This window comes from Mustelus asterias, chromosome 22 (assembly GCF_964213995.1).
Source record: "Mustelus asterias chromosome 22, sMusAst1.hap1.1, whole genome shotgun sequence".
NCBI lineage: Eukaryota > Metazoa > Chordata > Chondrichthyes > Carcharhiniformes > Triakidae > Mustelus > Mustelus asterias.
In genome coordinates this window covers 21,832,244-21,855,658 of record NC_135822.1, presented here as the reverse complement: position 1 = coordinate 21,855,658, position 23,415 = coordinate 21,832,244, and the positions used below count along the sequence as shown (strand labels likewise).

At 46.6% G+C, this 23,415-nt stretch overlaps 1 protein-coding gene across 1 annotated transcript in view; it reads left to right on the top strand.

Moving 5' to 3' along the window:
- LOC144509919 (arf-GAP with coiled-coil, ANK repeat and PH domain-containing protein 3-like) overlaps positions 1-23,415 on the top strand; it is a 361,954-nt gene that overhangs the window by 218,057 nt on the left and 120,482 nt on the right. The window contains exon 5 of the mRNA XM_078238917.1: positions 18,158-18,216. Within this exon, the coding sequence (XP_078095043.1) occupies positions 18,158-18,216 (59 nt within the window). The remainder of the gene's footprint in view (positions 1-18,157; positions 18,217-23,415) is intronic.

The following is a 23,415-nucleotide window of genomic DNA, read 5'->3' as shown; positions in this document are numbered from 1 at the left end:
CCTCAGGATTCAGAATTTGCAACAATTAAACCTTGTGAACTTAAAGTTCATAAGATATGGGAGCAGAATTAGACCATTCGGCCCATCGAGTACGCTCCGCCATTCGATCATGGCTGATATGCTCATCATCCCCATTTTCCTGCCTTCTCCCCATAACCCTTCAACCCATAAGACCTATAAGATAATGAAGGGGCTGGATAGGGTAGAGGTGGAGAGATTCTTTCCACTTAGAAAGGAAGCTAGAACTAGAGGGCACAGCCTCAAAATAAAGGGGGGTCAGTTTAGGACAGAGTTGAGGAGGAACTTCTTCTCTCAGAGGGTGGTGAATCTCTGGAATTCTCTGCCCACTGAAGTGGTGGAGGCTACCTTGTTGAATATGTTTAAATCACGGATAGATGGATTCCTGATCGGTAAGGGAATTAGGGGTTATAGGGATCAGGCGGGTAAGTGGAACTGATCCACTTCAGATCAGCCATGATCTTATTGAATGGCGGGGCAGGCTCGAGGGGCTAGATGGCCTACTCCTGCTCCTATTTCTTATGTTCTTATGTTCAATTAAAAATCTGTCTAACTCCTCCTTAAATTTACTCACTGTCCCAGCATCCACCGCACTTTGGGGTAGCCGTATAGCTACACCTTAGCAGCAGGATAATCATAGAATCGTAGAGACTCTTTGATATGTTTTGTGGCATTCCTGACTTGAGATATCCAGTATACAAATTAAATTTTCCTGATTGTTCTTTTGTAATCATGGTTATGTTTATAATTTTTGTGCTGCTAAATATAAAATAAATGTATCATAAAATCAAAAGATGAACCGCCCTTCTCCCACGCTGCTCTATGGGAGATGCTGAATATTCATTTCGCAAAGGTTTGGTGAACTGTTCTGTGTGTTGGAAAGGAGGGTTTGCTGTTATTTGCGTGTCCTTGAAGGCACACCAAGAAATGGTTTAGACTTGACTGGAACCGTGAGTGGGAGATCTTGAGTGGTTTTCTATCCTGATCTTGAGTCAGCTGCACACAATGACTGGGATTGCAGTCACACTGGGTTGAACGCAGTGGTGAAGTGGTGAGCTTTACCATCCTGCCAGAGGCAGCCAGGAAGTGGCAGTCTGCTGACTTGCCATAGGATGTATCCACCGCTCCAGTGAAGGCTGCCAATAATTACTCCTTTCTCACACATTTACTTTCAGAGCTAAAGTCCAACTAGAATCTCCATTAAAGTATCTGTCCAGTTTCCTTCCTCGTCCTTGTTCTCCAAGAGGCAGCACTCCAGAGCTCTCTGCACTAGAAAGCACATACAGTATATCCTATTTTCAAGTCTTTAGTTTTAAGTCAAAGTGAGATCTTGTGGCGCACTAGGTAGTGTCCCTGCCTCTGAATCAAGGGCTCCAGGTTCAAGTTCAACTCCAGGACTTGATATCCAAGAAAGGTGCGCTCATAACGCAGCCAAGCAGGTTTGAGTGTCAACTTGTAAATCTTAGCAATGTACACCAAAGGCAGGCTGTAAGAGTGGAAGCCTCTACCATCACTATCCATAACTCCAGGCCACAACATGCATGTAAGAGTGTATGTTGCCACTGCAACTCAGACTCCTGGGAAGCCATTTGGCTTAGTTGGCTGGACAACTGACCTGGATCAGACTGACGGATGGGGGTTCGACCCCCATTCCGGCTGGGGTGGATTTGGGACCTGCCTCCTTGCCCTACCTATGGTGGAGATTGTGGCGCTATGCGCTGCCTTTGGGCAGAGAACGCAAGAGGAAGAAGATACAGGTCACTGCCAGAGGACTGATCACTGCATTCCAGATGTAAGACCCTTGATTCTCAACATTTAAATATTTAAGTAAGTCACTCCCAGTGCTCAGCAGGGTTGCCAACGATTATTGGGCTTATTGCTGGAGGTGTGATTACATAACCTCCCTCGAAACACCCACCCTCATACTCCCACCCAACATGTCCACATTCACAGCGTCCTGTCTTCCCACACTAATTGGAACACAAACAGACTCTTCATTAACAGACCGGTGCTTCCTGATGTTTTTTCAATCAAGCAGCCCTTTTCCTTATGTCTGAATTTTTATAACTAATAAAGTATTCAAAGAATACGAACATACGAAACAGAAGTAGGCCATTCGGCCCCTCGAGCCTGCTTGACCATTCAACAAGACATTGGCTAATCTTTTAGTATCCTTATTATTTTTCACCTGGGTTGTTCGCATTGGTTGGAGATTGGACTTTAACCCCTGGGGTCTCCAGACCACCCAGCAGCAAGTGGCCTCTTGGGAGGCTTGATCATTCATTCTAATTGTGGTAATGCCTTAGTGTTTTGTCAGCTGGAGGTGGGCCATGTTTTGCTCAAATAAGATTTCCAACAGGAAACAGGGCTGGATGGTTGATTTTCTTCAAGCCTTCAAAAGAAAGCATTATTCAGTGCATTCCATTATCTTGAGCAACTCTTTGCTTCAACTTGTCATTATGATGTGGCATTTCTCTTACAGGCTTTCTCCCCTTTCATCTATTTTCCGTTCTGGCAGGGGTGATGTTAGGCTTCTGATATTCTGGCATCCTCATCACTTGTGCCAGATCTCTGAACCCCAGAAATAACAGAGACAACAGCGCACATGCAGCTCCTTGTGAGAAATGTTCCGGTGGCAATCCCTAGTCGGAAGAAAGGCCAGAGAGACCAAAATGTTTGCCAGTCTGGCACAACTGTGCCAGCCAGGGCATGGGTAAAACCACCTCCTAACATTGTATACCATTTTTAGTGGAGGCATTTGTTGTCTCTCAGTTATCACAGCCTTCACGAGCAGTGATAGCCGGGAGCGTTACTTAAGCTGCTCTTAATGCCAATGTACTTTCTCTATTATTATAGATCTTAATGGCTGTGAGCATTTCTGATCTAATTCCTGTTGTCAACTAGGGGAAATTCACAGTAACTTCATTGCAATTTTAATGTCAGCCTTACCTGTGACTAATAAATAAATTTTAACTTTATGTAATTTGCCACACTTTGGTGTCAGCTTTTCCAATTGTAAATTCCAAAGTCCACATTGACCAGGGGAATTGGCAATGGAAACTGTTCCACCCCGTTATGTTAGGGCATTCGCAAACAGGTCAAACAAATGGGACGAGGAAGGGAAAATCTGAAGAAGGGCCGGGACAAAGGAGAAGGGGTGTAGGATGAATTGGACAGCTTTTTACAGAGAGACGATACCGACATGATGGGCTGAATGGCCACTCCCTGTGCTCCATGACTCTAAATGAATACGGAATAAAAACCAACGGGTGGGATTTTCCAGCCCTTCCCGTTGACGGAATCTTCCAATCCCACGAAAGGTGACACCCCCCCCCCATCCCACAGCAGGTTACCTGGCAATGAGATGGCTAAGCCACACAAATCACCGTATACATCGACGGGACTGGAAGACCCTGCCGGCAGCCAATTGCAAGCCACCTCAGCCGCTGGAAAACATGTCACATGAGGGCCAGAAAATCCTGCCCAAAACGAAAATGTAACATGAGTAGATAAAAGATGGCGTAAAGGGAAGGGAGAGAGCTTGATATAGAAATAGATATTAATATTAACGTTGCAACCCTTCACAATGAAGTGCATGCTCTAGTTTTAAGTGAGAGCTGTTGTTACTGACTGGGGAAAGGATAGGGCATTATTCTTAAGGATATATAAGAACAAGTTTCTACCTTTGATTAGATTTATTATTGTCACATGTACTAGTATACAGTGAAAAGTATTGTTTCTTGTGCACTATACAGACAAAGCATACTCTACATAGAGAAGGAAAGGAGAGAGTGCAGAATGTAGTGTTACAGTCATAGCTAGGGTGTAGAGAAAGATCAATTTAGTGAGGTAGGTCCATTCAAAAGTCTGACAGCAGCAGGGAAGAAGCTGTTTTTGAGTCGGTTGGCACGTGATCTCAGACATTTGTATCTTTTTCCCGATGGAAGAAGGTGGAAGAGAGAATGTCCGGGGTGCGTGGGGTCCTTAATTATGCTGGCTGCTTTACCGAGGCAGCGGGAAGTGTAGACAGAGTTAATGGATGGGAGGCCGGTTTGCGTGATGGATTGGGCTACATTCACTACCCTTTGTGATTTCCTGCGGCCTTGGGCAGAGCAGGAGCCCATACCAAGCTGTGATACAACCAGAAAGAATGCTTTCTATGGTGCATTTGTAGAAGACATGCCAAATTTCCTTAGTCTCCTGAGAAAGTAGTGGCGTTGGTGGGCTTTTCAGTGGGGGGGGCAGGAAAGGGAGTCTGTTCCGTGTTCCCAAGGTTATGTGAATGAAGCTACGTTAAGGAAAGACTGACTCCAGTTTCCTCCTTTGCTCAGTGAGCGAGCAGCCAATTATAACAATTGTGTCGGACTGCAGCGACAGGACTAAGTTTATGGAGTTGGACATGTTTACGGCACTGTGTGCACTGAACGGTGAAGCAGAGACCCTTGGACGTGTGGAGAAAGAAGCAAAGCAGTTAATCAGGAGTCAAACAGCTGGTAAAAATGTTGACCAGATGAGTAATATTGCTGCGTCTACCACAAGTGATGAAAGTTGACTCAGTGGGAAGTTTAGGAAAGTATTAGTTACTCAGGGTTCCTCTGTGGAATTGGGAAAGGTATGTTTTAAAAAAAGAAAACATTCCTGGAATTCTGAGCTGTGCTTCCAAACTGCTGGTAGTCAGTCCCCATGTATTGTTGGTTACGTTGAACATTTAGCAGCTTTCATATGAGACCCAGCGAGATGTTTTAGAAAGAATACATTTCTGGGGCTACTGTTGATTTCAGTCAGAATTCAGAAGTTACCATTCGGTTGCTTTGGGCAAGAGGAAATGTTCCAAAGGCTAAAGTTTCATCCAGAATATTTTCTGGGGATTCAGGTGTGAATGTGCAGTTGGAAGGTCCAATGTCTTTTATCTCCAGATGTGGAGGGCGACCAGGGAAATTCGCAGCTGAATTTTCCAGCCCTCACTGCTGGTGGGATCTTCCAGTCCCGCCGATGACGACGCCTGTGGCAACCTCTGGCGGCACGACTGATGAGTCACACAAAACACCGCCGACATGGACAGGACTGGAAGATCCCACTGGCGGGGCCAATGGCAAGCCCCCTCTGCCCCCGCCACACTCTATTGGGGGGTGGGGTGGGGGGGGGGCAGAAAATCCTGTCCTCTGTCTCTGGTGGCAATGCAAAACCATATTTAGCTCATTAATACCTCCCCAGTCATATACATGCCATAGCTTCCTTGTTGCTATTAGAGGATGAAGTTTAATGTTTGCAATAATGGTCTCGCCCATTGGCCTCCATTGGGGGAGGCCCACCGAAATTAGGTGCCCAACCAGCATTTACATGGCCAACATCAGGTCTTCTCCAGGATTAAGGTCCCCAAGGAATGGAAATCTCACCCCCAAGAGCTGTCAGCCAACCAGAGGCCGGCAGCTCACTCGGGGTGGTGGCAGCTGTTGGCCATGCTCCCATCAGACCACCAGAGGCACAGAATCAATGAGGGATCCTAGGCCAAAGGTGATTGAGGATCGCAGGACCAGTGATGTGGGAGGCGGAGGGGGTCAGAGGCAAGTGCAGGGGACTGGCTTTCAGCAGTAACCCCACCCACCCGCCAATGCTGAGTCCCTCGATCAGACATGGAGTGCCTTTGAACAAGGGACCCCATCGTGCCACCCCCTGCACAACCCCCCCAAGCTGTGGCCTTCATTCAAGGTTCCATACAAAAGACAGCATCTCCAATGAAGCAGAGCTCTTTCAGTATTACACTGGAGTGCCAGCCTTGATGTTGTGTTCAAATCCATCATGGGACTTGAACCTACAACTTTTTTTAACTAGAGGCAGAAAAGCTATCAACTGCGCTGAGCCATCTCTTGGGGTAGGGCAGCAGGGAATTAGCAATCTAGATTTGGATCAGGACCAGCTTCTGACGATTGGATTTGACTACAGTTATTTTAATAAAATATCATCACAGCGGGGTTTGAAAGAAACACAAGAGGGTGGAGCTGTGAAATAACCTCATTTACACACAGCTTTAATCAACTCAGAATGCTCATCTGCTCACTCTCATCCAGCAGAGAACAATGCACTGAAAGATTCGCTTTGAGTAAGGACTGGTTCACAGCAAGTTATCAGAGGAGCAAGTTTCGCCAGTGGGAAGTATGTTTCACAATGCAAAATAAGTGACCAATATCCAGCTCCAGTCCAACAATTAAGGGAACAGATTCGAGATAACTGGCAAAGAGCCAGAGAGAGGGACGGGGAGAATCTTACACAAGTTGTTATGACATGGATTTTTACTGGCTATACATAGAAACCCACAGAAACCCTACAGTGCAGAAGGAGGCCATTCGGCCCATCAAGTCTATACCAACAATAATCCCACCCCAGGCCTTATCCCCACAACCTACACATTTACCCTGCTAATCCCTCTAACCTACACATCCCAGGACACTAAGGGGCAATTTAGCATGGCCAATCAACCTAACCCGCACATCTATACAAGTGGAAGTAGATTCAGTGATAACTTTCAAAAGGGAACTGATAAATATTTGAAGGGGGGGGGGTTTGCAAGGCTTTAGGGGAAGGGCAGAGGGAAGTGACTGATTGTATAATGGGTTCAAAGAGCCAGTCTAGGCACAAGGGGCCAAATGGTCTTCCACAATGTTGCATCATTGCATGATTATATGAAAACGGAACAGCAATCTATCTCTGATGAGCCACGGGTATATGTCACAAATCGTTGAAGGTGCCAGGACAGGTTGAGATGATGATGAAAAGCATATGGAACCTTGGGCTAAATAAACAGTGACATAGGGTGGGATTTTCCGGCCTTTCCCACTGGTGGGAGTGGAAGGTATGATGGACCAAATGGCCTCCTTCTGTGCCATAACCAGTCTATGATTCTATCCCATTAACCTTTGCTCTTACTCTTTGTTACCACAAGGAGAACCACACATAGTAGTGGTTATCATGGTCAAAGACGATGTGTAATAATTAGGATTTTGTTCAGGTAAGACCTTTGTTCCTTGTCTACCATGGGAGGGAAAGGGTCTGCACAGGTACGGGGGAATGCACTGATTCCAGTGCTGTGATATAAATGAGCTACTTACAGCCACTACAGGAACCATGATTCATCTGGAATAGCTGCCAGCTGTATACTGGATATCATATTCTCAGTAATGTTGTTGTTTCGTTGCCCGGACCCCCCCACCCTCCCCAATCTGCACCCAGAGGGCTGAAGCTGTTAGGCAGTTGCCTTTGTGCAGTTTGTGGTGTGGTGAATCGTGCGCTAACTTTATAATGGAAAATATCCGCACACTAACATCGACACTGCACAATGAGATTTCCCTCTGCCAGTTGTTGCTCCAATGCACTGAAGACCAACGCAGTTCAAGTAAAAGTAGACGTGCAATGTAAATGTGTACTTTACTCTAGGAAATTGCACTATAATTCATGATCCCAGGGTATCATGCCTGCTGATATCACTGTATTGTTCTCTATTCCAACAATGCCAAGAGAAACATTCTTCAATTTAGCCCATGGACAAACTCAGAGAGATCTGGAATGTTCTGCCTGAAAGGGTGATGAAAGCAGATTCAACAGTAACCGTCAAGAGGGAATTAGATAAACCAATGTGCAGGGCTATGGGAAAAGAGCAGGCAGTGGAATTAATTGGATAGCTCTCTCAAGAAGCTGGCACCAGCATGATGGGCTGAATGGCTTCATTCAGTGTCATCTGGTTCCAAGATAATTCCAGAATATTATGGTCCTGCGTTACTTAATTATCCACGGGAAAATGTGAAGTTGGGAGCAATCCTTCCCAAATGTATACCATAATGCACATAATTCTGCAGATGTTTGGTGTTCACTGGTAACACGATTACCCAGGAGATGTGGTGTTGGATTGCTTGTGCCCTGCAGGACAGCCATCGTCGCTTGGACCATGTCTTCCTTCAGAGCCAGCAGCCACCTCGCGGACAATCACAGTGGAATATCTGTGCCCCTAATAACGCACGATACAGTGTGGCGGATTGAATCAACGCTTTACCAGTGGGCTGCTTGCCAGCTGCAAATCTAATGTTACTGTTGGCAAGCTGCCCGCTGGCACCTTTCCAGTTTGAGGGACACCAACAAAATATTGTCATAATTAAGGAACGTTTAATGATTACAAGTGAAATATGTCTGGCTCTCGCCGTATATTCGTCTAGTTTACTAGTTTTAGAATCACTCGTTTTATCTATACTAACATTAGTTATACCAGTTTTATACATTTTTTTAATATACCAGATTGTAGGCAGGTTCTACATATACCAGTATTACTCTGACTATTTTAAAATAGCTAACTTTAACATTAACTGTAATTCCAATGACCTTGATTTTTACACACTAGGTTCATGAAGTCTTTCCATTTGTATTCTGACTGCCTTGAGATAAAGGCTAGCATTCTAATAGTCTTTTTGATTATGTTTTATACCTGTACACTAGACGTAAGTGATTTGTGTACACGGATGCGCAGCCCTTTGACTGTTCAGTGCAATCCGGCAGATGTCCAAAGATGTGCAGGTTAGGTGCATTGGTCATGCTAAATTGCCCCTTAGTGTCCTGGGATGCGTTGGTCAGAGGGATTAGCGGGATAAAGATGTGGGGTTACAGGGATAGGGTCTGGGTGGGATTTTTGTCAGTGCAGACTCGATGGGCTGAATGGTCTCCTTCTGCAGTGTAGGGTTTCTATGATTTCCATGTGACAAGATGATGGCTTTCTGTGGAAAGGGGGGGGAGGTTTCAAAACATTATGAAAATGATATATCTCATTAAACAAGGAAATGAAGAGTTGAAAATGTGTGGTTTGTAAAACTGTGTGCAGCTTGTGTAACTGCGTTTCCCAGCATGTAAGGCAGTGTGGTAGAAATGACATTCCGGTTCAGAATGCTGAACTTTGGTAGACCAAAATCCCTCTGAAACAGAATGCTGTTTCTACAATGACAAGCCCACTGACAGCAACTGTACTCAGCTGGGAGGATCTGCACTCCATCAAGTTCATCCTTCTGGCTAAAGGAGCAAGGTTACTGCTGATTTCTCGTTCTTGCCTGGTCTTTATCTTGTCCCTTTAGTGGCACATCACAGCCCTTGAAAAGAGATTGATGCGGCCCCAAGCAGGGAACGTGCTGGGATAGACTCCTGATGGGGAGCAAATCTCCACCAGGCTCCGGCCATTAACTTACTCCCAGTGCATTGTGTCTGGTGCTGGCACGGCATTTGCTGCCTCATCACCCGCCTGCCCTTGTTGTGGCTGTTTGCCAACCATGTGTATACCTGGGGTGTTTGCCATCCTTCATTATCCATCAGATAATTCCTTGTCTCAGCAAAGGCATTGAGTTGCTGATGCGGACATTTCCACCGACAGAAATTCATCTCATTCAATCCATGCATTTCACCCCATGTGTGTGATCGCCCTGAAACCCCGACCCTCCCCCTTTCCACCCCCCAACCCCCACCCCCGACTCGATGCACTCACTCTCACTCCGAATCACAGAATACTACAGTGCAGAAGAGACCCTTCAGCCCATCGATCCACACCGACGCATGAAAGGCCCTGACCCGCCTACCTAATCCCACTTGCCAGCACTTAGCCCATATTGCGGCACGGTGGCACAGTGGTTAGCACTGCTGCTTCACAGCGCCAGGGACCCGGGTTCGATTCCCGGCTTGGGTCACTGTCTGTGTGGAGTTTTGCACGTTCTCCCCGTGTCTGCGTGGGTTTCCTCCGGGTGCTCCAGTTTCCTCCCACAGTCCGAAAGATGTGCTGCTTAGGTGCATTGACCCGAACAGGCGCCGGAGTGTGGCAACTAGGGGAATCTCACAGTAACTTCACTGCAGTGTTAATGTAAGCCTTGTGACTAATAAATAAACTTCCTTCGTCTTGAGAGTCAATCACACTGCTGTGGGTCTGGAGTCACACATCGGCCAGACTGGGTAAGGGAGGATAGATTTTTTTCACCTGAAAGGCACTAGTAAACCTGGTGGGGGTTTTTTATGACTATCCAGGATTTTGTGATCGTTACTAATGAGATGGGTTTTTTAGTTAACTAATTGAATTTAAATTCCCCCTGCTGCTGCAGTGGGATTTGAACTCACTGGCTGGATTTTACAGACACTGTAACATATGACGAGTGGTTAGTCCCCCGCAGATCCACCTACTCCCAACACCGTCTCCATAAAGTGGTAGGCGGGCCGCCACTGACATTGGCAGCCCACTCACCACTTCAAAATAAAGAGTAAATGGCCAATTGAGTTTGTTACCAACTGTGCCCGCGCTACTGTACGGTTGGCATGGACAGGCAGGTGGGAGTAAGAAGGCCATTTCTCAAACAATTTTGTGGAAAAGGTGGACACATCATTTGGGGGGGATGTCCTGTACGGATAGGGTGAACCCTCCCCCGAGAGGTTAACCCGCTTTGTTCCTCTCCACCCGGTTTCCAAAACCCATGCCCTCCCCCCTTGCCCTCAACCTCCTCCCCTTGCCCCAAGTCCTCCCAATCCATCTCCATCCAATGCCTGTGACGTACCTGGGTCTGAACTCCATGGCTATCTTCACCCTGAGGCCTAGTTGTGGTGTTGGTAGGTCTTCTTGAATGACTCCAGTCATTAAACTAATGGTTATCTCATGATGATGTTGAGTAGGCAAGATTGTGGCATGGTGCCAATGTAGGAAAAGGAGTATATGAAAACATCAGAATGGTGTGTGATCTGGAGCGGGTTTGTTCTGGTGATCTCTTGCCCTTTTTAACAGTGGTAACCTTGGGGACTTGCTGCAGAGTAGTCTGTAAATCATACAGTTTGCACCGGGGGGTGGGTGGTGCACAGTGTACGGAAGGGATGGGTATTGAGTTGAGCAGAAGTAGCGACAATGCCATTGGTTTATCCTGGAAGGTGTCACAAATCGAGGGGTTCCATTAGACTGTTGAGTTCAGTTTTGTAGATAAGGGAAGATGTTTAAACATAGAAACATGGAAGGAGGAGGCCATTTAAAGTTTATTTATTAGTCACAAGTAGGCTTACATTAACACTGCAATGAAGTTACTGTGAAAATCCCCTCGTCGCCACACTCCGGCACCTGTTCGGGTACACTGAGGGAGAATTTAGCATGTCCAATCCACCTAACTTGCACATCTTTGGACTGTGGGAGGAAACCGGAGCACCCGGAGGAAACCCACGCAGACATGGGGAGAATGTGCAGACTCCGCACAGACAGTGACCCAAGCCGGGAATCGAACCCGGGTCCCTGGTGCTGTGAGGCAGCAGTGCCAACCACTGTGCTGCCCTTTGCGGGGTCAGGAGGTAGGCTGCTCATCACAGAGTTATGCTCACAGGTAACCATTGTGAATCGCAGTCCGCCAACCTCCCACTTTGTCTATTAGCTTCAATGGATTTTGGAATGTGCAGTGGCCCAATGTTTCCTCGTAGGCACAAGCCTTGAACTGAAAACAGCTGATCACATCCCCTATGTCTAGGGTACACATTGATTTCAGCCCCGTCACCCTACCGGCTCCTTCACATGACCCCATTGCTTTTTGAATGACAGGGACTTGCACTTTGTGAATGCACCACTGAGTACAGATGGGAATGTAACACACATTATGGTAAAACCCCATCAGCTGCATCGAGTCATACTTGTCATTCCTTTCAGTAGCCTGGATGTCAGCGTAGCTCTTCCTGTCAATGAAGTAAAACATCTGTCGTTAGCAAGTTCTCTTCTGACAAGCTTTATATTTATTTTGAGGAGGTGTTTGCAACAACTCTCATGGGCATTTAGTACCTCAGTGATTTTATTGCCCAGTTGACTTGCAATTTGTTAAAGGTTTTCAACCTCAGTGATTACAAACTAGCCCAGTACAATAATATTAAACACTCTTAATTCCATATATTGTACCCCTCCATGGTCAGAATCATTGCAGAATATTACGGATGTAACTTACTGGTAAGGTGATAAACAGTTACATCGGGGAGTGGTATGATCGCTAGACTATTAATCCAGAAACTCAGCTAATGTTCTGGGGACCCGGGTTCGAATCCCGCCACGGCAGATGGCGGAATTTGAATTCAATAAAAAATATCTGGAATTAAGAACCTACCGATGATCATGAAACCATTGTCGATTTTTCAGAAAAACCCATCTGGTTCACCAATGCCCTTTAGGGAAGGAAATCTGTCGTCCTTACCCGGTCTGGACTATATGTGACTCCAGAGCCACAGCAATGTGGTTGACTCTCAACTGGCTTCTGGCAACTAGGGATGGGCAATAAATACTGGCCAGCCAGCGACGCCCATGTCCCATGAATGAATTACAAACAAGTTACAATCCAGAAATTGTCTGAATGCAGGCAGCTGGTTTATGAGGCTAATTTGTTGCCAATACTTTGCATAAATCAGGAAGATTTCAAGCTTAATCCACAATGCTGACTTAGACCAGCTAATACAAGGGGGCAATAAGAATATTCCAACTAGCCTCTGTACCCCTGGCTCGGGTGAAGAGAAACATCAGGCGAGGTTCTCAGTCCTGAATGCCATCGAATGACTCCTGAAGGAAAATCTGCGTGCGTGGGCGCCGGTGAGGACAGGAGAATGCAGCTGCGAGTTCCCCCCCAACTACCCCCACCCCTTGGGAGAATGGCCTGCCAACACTCACTGCCTGGGCCCCACATCAAGAATGGTCAGTTTGGTGAGGGATTGGATGGTAGCCAGTGCCTGTGGATCTGTACCCAGCGTGAGTCAGTACTTTTAGGGGCGCAGGGGAGCAGAGGGGAGTGAGCAGGATTGAATTTCTGCTAATCGCTTATATCTGCAATGGTGCTGTTAATGTCACAGGCACTAGAGGTGCTGACTAACAGTCTGGAGAGGAAGCGGTAGTGGATTTAATTTATCATCAACTTGGCTCAGATATGATATCACATGGTTACTGCAACTGCCAAATATTCATTACATATCTGGCAGAATCTGTCTGCTCTTATGTATTGACGCATTCAGTCATCTTCATTCCCACAATAAATAAAAATACATAATTCGATAATCCTGATGGATATAGGGTATCAGCTGCTTACGTTTTGTTGCTATTTCCTCATTTCCAGCCTTTTCAGAAACATACAAAGCGGATTAATTCCCTTAAACGCTCCCCTAACTAATGAAGGAACAATGTAATTTATTTTTGCATCTGGGAAGCATATGAGAGCCACCGAGCATTGCTCCTTCATGTGCTGTTCCCACACTAGGAGAAACTGAAATATGACTCCGAGAAACTGACTCCAAGACTGTGATAAATGGATCACTGTCTGAATCACGGTTTGTATTCCGGGGGATTATAGCGTAGCTTCATGCAAAAATTTTGGGATTGCCAGTGCTGGTCGGACGTGTTCCTGGAGGTTTGATCACATGTCATTTGATCATGTGGCATTTGGGATGGCGAAAAGGGAGAGGGATTTTTATTTTAAGGAGTGTTAGGATGACCCTCGTGGGCATTTAGTACCTTGGCGGCACAGTGTTCGGGACAGGTGGTTCAAAAAGGACTGCCGCCTTAAAGTCACCAGTGCTGCATATGGCTCAAGAATTGTGGTAGTATTCTGTACCAGAACCTCTGCACTCCTGCTATAGGCAGTGAGTCTCAAACACGCATGAGTCAGAGCCTAGGAATACTGTGATGAGTAATCACCTTCTGGCTCCCCAAAGCCTCTCCACCATCTACAAGGCACAAGTCAGGAGTGTGATGGGATACTCCCACTTGCCTGGATGGGTGCAGCTCCAACAACACTCAAGAAGCTCGACACCATCCAGGACAAAGCAGGCCGCTTGATTGGCACCACACCCACAAACATCCACTCCCTCCGCCGACGCTCAGTAGCAGCAGTGTGTACCAAATACAAGATGCACTGCAGCAATTCACCAAAGATCCTTAGACAGCACCTTCCAAACCCACGACCACTTCCATCTAGACGGACAAGGGCAGTAGATACATGGGAACACCACCACCTGCAAGTTCCACTCCAAGCCACTCACCACCCTGACTTGGAATTATATCGCCGTTCCTTCGCAGTCGCTGGGTCAAAATCCTGGAACTCCCTCCCTAACGGCATTGTGGGTCAACCCACAGCACGTGGACTGCAGAGATTCAAGAAGTGGAGCTGCCGGCGTTGGACTGGGGTAAACACAGTAAGAAGTTTAACAACACCAGGTTAAAGTCCAACAGGTTTATTTGGTAGCAAAAGCCACACAAGCTTTCGGAGCTCCTGCCCCTTCTTCAGGTGAGTGGGAATTCTGTTCACAAACAGGGCATATAAAGACACAGACTCAGTTTACATGAATAATGGTTGGAATGCGAATACTTACAGCTAATCAAGTCTTTAAGATACAAACTCACGTTGTGGTACCTCGGCCACCACTTTAATGAGCTTGGAGAAATGATTGCTTTAAACACTGACATAGTGATTCATTCTGTTGTATTTTACATATAACTGAACATTTGGATTTATAATAATAAACTCCAAGTTTGGCCAAAATCCGAGGAGGCCTTATTGTTCCTTGTGTGTCGCCACCTTTGAGAGCCTGAGTTCAATTCCTTGTTGATTGGCACAAATTGGAGGACATAGAAAGGGATGAGGTGACTTCAACGACAAAGGTCCAATAATCATGGGGGTGGTGGTGGCTGCCTGGAACTCGCTGCCGGGGGAAGTCGTGGAAGCAGATACGATAGTGACTTTTAAGGGGCATCTTGAAAAATACATGAATATGATGGGAATAGAGGGATATGGTCCCTGGAAGGGTAGTGGGTTTTAGTTCAGATGGGCAGCATGGTCGGTGCAGACTTAGAGGGCCGAAGGGCCTGTTCCTGTGCTGTAATTTTCTTTGTTCTTTTATTCTTTGTTCTGACCAATCGTGGAGCAGCGAGAGTGGGATTTTGCCCAATGAGAAAATGGGTTGGGGAACTGCAGCATCATCATGGGCACTCAATGGGGAAGGGTGTAACCTTGGCAGCATCATCATGTAGCTTCATGAATTAAACAAGTGAGCTGCCTTGAAGGTTCTAATGGATGAGTGTGCCACCTTCTGTATATTATACCACATGTTGTGTGCAATGGAAACACATAGGAAATAGGAGCAATAGGCCATTCAGCCCTTCAAGCCAACTCCACCAGTCAATTCAATCATGGCTGGCCTTTGACTCGAACACCATTTTCCTGCGCTGTCCCTGATGGTTTTAATATGCAGTGTTATGGTTCAAAGGGTTTTATGGAGCCCACCTGGATCATAAGTTTTGCTTCTTGAATTTAGCTAGGATAAGCATGATAGGTTTCACTTCATGTATGATTCTGGGCAGCATGGTAGCACAGTGGTTAGCACTGCTGCTTCACAGCTCCAGGGACCTGGGTTCGATTCCTGGCTTGGGTCACTGATGGTGTGGAGTTTGCACATTCTCCTCATGTCTGCGTGGGTTTCCTCCGGGTGCTCCGGTTTCCTCCCACAGTCCAAAGATGTGCGGGTTAGGTTGATTGGCCATGCTAAAATTGCCCTTAGTATCCTGGGATGCGTAGGTTAGAGGGATTAGTGGGTAAATATGTAGGGATATGGGGGTAGGGCCTGGGTGGGATTGTGGTCGGTGCAGACTCGATGGGCCGAATGGCCTCTTTCTGTGCTGTAGGGTTTCTAAGATTCAAATGATCCACTAGGGAGCTTTTAGCAAATAAAGTTTATTTAAGAATATAGTTAACATGTATAGTAAGAATATTAGCAATAACTTCTGTCAATTACAAACAACACAAAATAACCAGGATAATGTTTAACCCTCAACAATATATCTAAAATGTTCCAATCCAACAAAACCCTTTCCACAGGTTTAACACAGCAAATCCTAATGCTCACGAGATACTGGATTCGAGACCTTTGGATAAAGTTTGCAATTCCCTGGACAGACTCAGAACAGTTTGAAGTCAGAACAGTTTCCCAAAACACCAGGGACTCTAGGCAAGCCACCAACAGCCGATTTCCCCCCCCCTTCAGAAAGACAAGACCTTGCTTTCAGCTAACCAGCAGAATTTCCCAAACCAGGGAGAGAGACAGAGAGACATCTTTTCAGCTTGATGCCCCTTCTAAAACTAAAACTCAAACCTGCAGCTCCAATCTGAAAATTAAAAAAACTCCTATCACCTGACCTGCCACCCAGTTTTTCTCCGAACAATGCAGCGTCATAAACATCCCAGTAAAAATAAACAAACCCCCATTTAAGCAGCAATAAAAAGGCTCTTGTAGACAGCCCAGCAACAATGAGAAAAACAGATTGAAAAAGTTTGCTTACAATTGCAGAGTGCATGATTTTTAAAAAACTTGCTCAAGGTACACTAATGTCACAGTAGAAATCTATCGATCTCAATCTTGAACATACTCAACAACTGAACTTTCACAGCCCTCTGGGGGAGAGAATTCCAAAGATTCACCACCCTCTTGAGTAAAGAAATCCTTCCTTATCTCAGTGCTAAATGACCTGCCCCTTAGACTTGGAAGCTTCTGGGTTTGATCCCTGTGCAACACGGGCTTAGCTTTACCACAACCAGCGTAGCAAGAGTGGAGTTATCGGATCGGATTTTCCTGCCATTTGTGCCAGTGGGACCTTCCGGTCCCGCCGACCGCGACCCCCCTCCCCATGCGGTGTGTTTTGTCACAGTGGAAGGTGGAAATAACCAGGAAAACAGCAGCTGGATCATAGAATCCCTACAGTACAGAAGGAGGCCATTTGACCCATCGGGTCTGCACCAAACACAATCCCATCCAGGCCCTATCCCTGTAACCCCACGTGTTTACCCTGCTAATCCCCCTGACACTAAGGGGCAATTTAGCACGGCCAATCAACCGAACCCGTACATCTTTGGAGTGTGGGAGGAAACCGGAGCACCCGGAGGAAACTCACGCAGACACTGGGAGAACGTGCAAAGTCCACACAGACAGTGACCTGAGGCCAGAATTGAACCCGGGTCCCTGGCGCTGTGAGGCAGCAGTGCTAACCACTCTGCCACCGTGTCACCCATAAGCAGGGCCTCCTAATATCCTGATTGGGTAAACTGGGGTTGTTCTCCCTGGAAAGACGGAGAATGAGGGGAGATCTAATAGAGGTGTACAAGATTATGAAGGGGATAGATAGGGTGAACAGTGGGAAGCTTTTTCCCAGGTCGGAGGTGACGATCACGAGGGGTCACGGGCTCAAGGTGAGAGGGGCGAAGTATAACTCAGATATCAGAGGGATGTTTTTTACACAGAGGGTGGTGGGGGCCTGGAATGCGCTGCCAAGTAGGGTGGTGGAGGCAGGCACGCTGACATCATTTAAGACTTACCTGGATAGTCACATGAGCAGCCTGGGAATGGAGGGATACAAACGATTGGTCTAGTTGGACCAAGGAGCGGCACAGGCTTGGAGGGCCGAAGGGCCTGTTTCCTGTGCTGTACTGTTCTTTGTTCTTGATCCCGTGAATCTGTCTCTCCACCAACATTTCATGGTCATCTAATTTCTTTTATTGAATTCAAATTTTACCATCTGCGGCGGTGGGATTTGAACCTGGACCCCAGGGAATTATCCTGGATTTCTTGTCCAGTGACAATATGACTGCGCCACCGCCTTCTCCTGTTGATCTTCCAGTCAATAGTGGGCTGTCTCTGCTGCCATAAAACAAGTTGTGCGGGGGGGCACGGAAAATTCTGCCCATCATTGATTCCCACTCATCGTTACTGTCCAGTGACGTCCCCCGCTCTCCCCCGGAAAATGTAGGAGCAGGATAAGGAAAACAAACTTTTTCTAATCTCGCTCAATTAACTTCAAACCTGTGGCAGCTAGTTCTGTGATCATACTCTGTCAAATGCAGAGTTTGGAGTTATATAAGAGCGAATTCCGGGCACGCACAGAGAGGAGTGACACTCGGGAAGTGTATCTCAGGAGAAGACTGGCACAGACAGTGCCTTATTTCCTGAGATCTGTGCGCTGCTGGAGTACCAGATCACAAGGTCACCTCTTCAGGTTAAACTCTCAAGGTGGTCCTCATTATAAGACAGAGGGAAGATGCTGTCGCGGTAAAAACCCAGATGGTAACGGTTACCTCCTTTCTCGTTGCAGATTCTCTCCGATCAAGCTCAGAGGTCCGTCAGGCTGCAGCTGAATAACTTTGTAAAAGAGTAAGTACGCCAGTATCATTCCTGGTAACCTCTGCCTGGACATTGCTTGCTCCCGAATGGAATAACATTACTGGAAGTGCCCCAGTTCCTGGATTCACAGCTGTACTTGTTCTTTAAAAAATATATATTTTGATGGGCAGAATAGATAACAGGAAGTGGTGCAGAAAAATATGGACAATGTGCAGATGACGAGCAAGGTCCATAACCAGCTGAGAGTCAGGATGAATATATATATAATATTTATATCCTTGTACAGCGTTCCTTTCGATCTTGTGTTTTTAACTGCCAGCAGCTACAAGGGGTTAAAAAACAGAACTTATAAATTAAATAAAGGCAGTAAATACACAGAATTTGGAAAAGAATATGATTGGTCGCCAGAAAGCTTTATATCACATCTTTTCATAGCTGCAGGACATCACAAAGCACTTTACAGACATGAAAGTGCTATCATTGTGTGGTTGTAATACATGTAATCACAGAGAACCAATCAATGACCCCTCAGCACCAGTGAGTTCCATATCATTGGAGGAGGTGACTCTCAGACAGTCATAAGACTCACAGGTTGGAAAATCATGAGGTATAAAGCCACCATTCCCAATAGCTGCTCTTCAGTGGGATCACCCAACACTGGATTCAGTCCACAAACAAGGGGGTCAGACTTTGATTTGATTTGATTTGATTTGATTTATTGTCACATGTATTAGTATACAGTGAAAAGTATTGTTTCTTGCATGCTATTCAAAGCATACCGATCATGGAGAAGGAAAGGAGAGGGTGCAGAATGTAGTGTTACAGTCATAGCTAGGGTGTAGAGAAAGATCAGCTTAGTGCAAGGTAGGTCCATTCAAAAGTCTGACAGCAGCAGGGAAGAAGCTATTCTTGAGTCGGTTGGTACGTGACCTCAGACTTTTGTATCTTTTTCCCGACGGAAGAAGGTGGAAGAGAGTATGTCCAGGGTGCGTGGGGCCATTAATTATGCTGGCTGCTTTGCCGAGGCAGCGGGAAGTGTAGACAGAGTCAATGGATGGGAGGCTGGTTTGCGTGATGGATTGGGTTACATTCACGATTCTTTGTAGTTTCTTGCGGTCTTGGGCAGAGCAGGAGCCGTACCAAGCTGTGATACAACCAGAAAGAATGCTTTCTATGGTGCATCTGTAAAAGTTGGTGAGAGTCGTAGCTGACATACCAAATTTCCTTAGTCTTCTGAGAAAGTAGAGACATTGGTGGGATTTCTTAACTATAGTGTCAGCATGGGGGACAAGTTGTTGGTGATCTGGACACCTAAAAACTTGAAGCTCTCGACCATTTTAACTTCATCCCCGCTGATGTAGACAGGGGCTTGTTTTCCACTACACTTCCTGAAATCAATGACTATCCCCTTCATTTTGTTGACATTGAGGGAGAGATTATTGTCATCGCACCAGTTCACCAGATTCTCTATCTCTTTCCTGTGCTCTGTCTCATCATTGGAGTCAATCTGCAGGGTGCAGTCTGTAAGTGTGCAGGAGCTGCTGAATGTGAGGTTCCCTGATACCGTCACGTTACTTTACCTTTATTGTTCAATGGTCGATTATGAAGGACCTGAACAGTGCAGTTTAATTACAAATGTACTTAGAGAATGACAGGAATGTAGAACTCACTCCCCATAGGGAGTGGTCTGAGTCTGGAATGTGCTACCTGGAGGTGTAGTGGAGGCAGGTTCAACTGAGGCATTCAAGAGGGCAATTAGATGATTATTTGAATGGAAACAATGTGCAGGAGTGCGGGGAAAAGGCAGGAGAAATGGCACAAAGTCATAATGCTCATTTGGAGAGCCGGTGCAGACACGATGGGCCGAATGGCCTCCCTTCTGTACCGTAACAATCCTGTGATTCAGTTAAGGGGAAACTAAACAAGCAGATATGGAGAAGGGAAGCGTAAGTTCATAAGATATGGGAGCTGAATTAGGCCATTTGGCCCATCGAGTCTGCTCCGCCATTCAAGGGTCACGATGGTGGATTTGGTGAGGGAAGATGGGAGGAGACTGGAGTGCAGCACCATTCCTGTGCAGTGTATCCTATGTAATCCTGGGTAAACCTCCTCCAATTGGGGCATTTCCACAGTGCCTGACTATGGTTGGGAACTACTGTGTTGGAAATCAGCGATAGGGTCCAGGGCATTTGCCCTCTGTGAAGCAGCTATTTCTTCCAAAACAAAGCCTTTGCCCAGCTCTATAATGCAGGCTGTTAGCAAGCGTGACAATAACATGGGGAAAGAACGTGAGGTTTAATCGAGGATGATGATGAGAAGCTTCGGATTTCAAAATCAGCAGGAGGGAGCAGATAGTCTGAAGGGCGTACCTCTGTTTGCTCGTTCAATATTCTCGCTCGATAGTTCTATCCAGTTTTTTTCCCTTAATTTTGAATGATTGAGAGCAGGAAGGTACATGATGTGTTCAACAGTGTTGGATATTTTCTCATGTTTTAATGAAGAAATGTAAGTGGAATTTGTTTCATAAGCCACAGTTGCTGAGCTAAAAGGTGTTAAGATGAAGTTGTGAAAATATATTTTCCAATCTCCTCTCCTGCCTACCTTTCGCTAAAGGTGTTAATTCCTGTTGGGTTGGGATGTGCCAGCAGCTCTTCATTCTTCCGAGGTGTGGAATCATGAATATTAGAACCATAGAATCCCTACATTGCAGAAAGAGGCTATCCTGCCCATCAACTCTGCACCGACTCTCTGAGAGAGCATCCCACCCAGGCCCTCCCCTCCACCCTATCCCCATCACCCTGCACAACAAGTCTGCACCAACTCTCCGAGAGAGCTTCCCACCCAGGCCCTCCCCTCCACCCTATCCCTATCACCCCGCGCATTTAGCATGGCCAATTCACCTAACCTACACATCTTTGGACAGTGGCAGGGAAACTGGAGCACCCAGAGGAGAACATGCTTTAAATTTATTTATTTAGTAGTGTCACAAGTAGGCTTATATTAACACTGCAATGAAGTTACTGTGAAAATCCCCTAGTCGCCACACTCCGGCGCCTGTTCGGGTACACTGAGGGAGAATTTAGCACGGCCAATGCACCTAACCAGCACGTCTTTTGGACTGTGGGAGGAAACCGGAGCACCCAGAGGAAAGCCACGCAGACACAGGGAGAACGTGCAGACTTCGCACAGACAGTGACCCAAGTCGGGAATCGAACCCGGGTCCCTGGCACTGTGAGGCAGCAGTGCTAACCACTGTGCCGCTATGCTGCCCTCTACAGCACAGAAGCTGGCTATATGGCCCATCATATCTTTTCTGGCCGTTTGAGCCAATTATTTGGATAGTCTCGCTCCCCTATTCTTTCCCCATTGCCTTGGATAGGGCTCCGTTTGATGGGATAATCAGTGCCACCACCCACCCTCCCTCAGTTCAGCAACAACACACACATATATAGGCACAGTGAAACATCTCAAAGAACTTCACACCTGGTCACATAAGGAGACTTAAGGACAAATGGCCAAAAGTTTGGTCAAAGAGGCATGTTTACAGAGCATCTTAAAGGAGGAGACAGAATTAGGAAGGCAGGGGAATGAAGAGAGAGGGTTGCCTAACTTTAGGCTCTGGCAGGGCCCAGCCAGCTGAAGGCACATCTAACGATGGTGGAATGAGAGTCAGAATGAGAATCCAGAATTGGAGGAGTGCAGAGATCTCAGGAGGGTTGTGGAGCTGGAGCAGGTTACAGAGGTGGAAGCGGGGGAGGGGGTGCGGGTGGGGGGTGGGGATGGGGGGAGTGAGGAGCGATTTGAATTTTATTTTTAAATCGAGATCTTGCCTATCCGGGAGCCAGTGTAAGTCAGTGAACACAAAGATATTGGAACAAGAATCAAGATGTGGGCTGCAGAGATTTGGAGGAGCTCAAGTCGATGGAGGTGGCAAGGTGGGAGATTATTTGGGAGAGCACTGTGCTAGCAAGATCGACAGCCGTTTGGGCAAGATATCAAAAAGCTGGTGGACCCTGAGGCACCAGATCGCAGGAAGCAAGGAAAATAATATTAGCATAACAGGTGCTGGACCTGACACTTCAACCTGTAACTGTGGGCAGTGAGCTTCACAGAATTCACCCATGGCACTTTGTGTTTGCTATGCCCTTTCTGAGGTGCCAAGGACACAACACCAAGGTCGGCAAAGCAAATTTTCTTAAAGGGAAAAAGGTTACGATTGGGGCTTTGAGAATGGCTAATTGACACATCCATTTTGATTAGCACTGCTGCCTCACAGTGCCAGGGACCTGGATTCAATTCCGGCCTCGGGTCACTGTCTGTGTGGAGTCCGCACGTTCTCCCCGTGTCTGCGTGGGTTTCCTCCGGGTGCTCCAGTTTCCTCCCACAGTCCAAAGATGTGCGGGTTAGGTGGATTGGCCATGCTAAATTGCCCCTTAGTGTCAGGGGGATTAGCAGGGTAAATACCTGGGGTTACGAAGATAGGGCCTGGGTGGGATTGTTGCTGGTGCAGTCTCGATGGGCCGAATGGCCTCCTTCTGCACTGTAAGGATTCTATGATTCTATTTCCCACTCTGGCCAAGGCTCCCTGAGAACCATTCATAGCTCAGTGACATCTGAGGGAATTCAAGTGGGAAAACACGCTCCCTTGTCGCAATTCTGATCATTTTAACCGTAAATTCAGAACAGCAGAGACAGATAAAGTCATGAATACAGACAATATAAAATAAAAATAGAAAATGACAGGAATAAACAGAAGGCCTGTCAGCATCTAAAAGATAAGTTAACCCCCGTTTGCACGAAAATTCATCGAGAATTGAGCTGAACTTATTCAGTATTTTCTGCTCCTTCCCCTTCTCACTCAATGGTTATTGGCTGCTGTCTGGTAACTTGCTGGAAGGCCTGTTCCTCACGGTTAGGCCTAGCTACGAAATACCTGCAGGATCTTTACTGGTGGCCAATCAGAGCTAGGCCCAATCCTACCCCTCGCCTGAGGTCCCTCCAGTCAGAGGGACTCGTGGGGAAGCAATGGCCTGGTGGTATTTTTGCTAGAATATTAATCACAGAATCCTACAGTGCAGACGAGGCCCTTCAGCCCATCGAGTCTGCACTGATGCATGAAAGGCCCTGACCTGCCCATCTAACCCCACTTGCCAGCACTTGGCCCATAATGAATGTTATGGCGCGCCAAGTGCTCATCCAGGTACTTTTTGAGGGATGTGAGGCATCCCG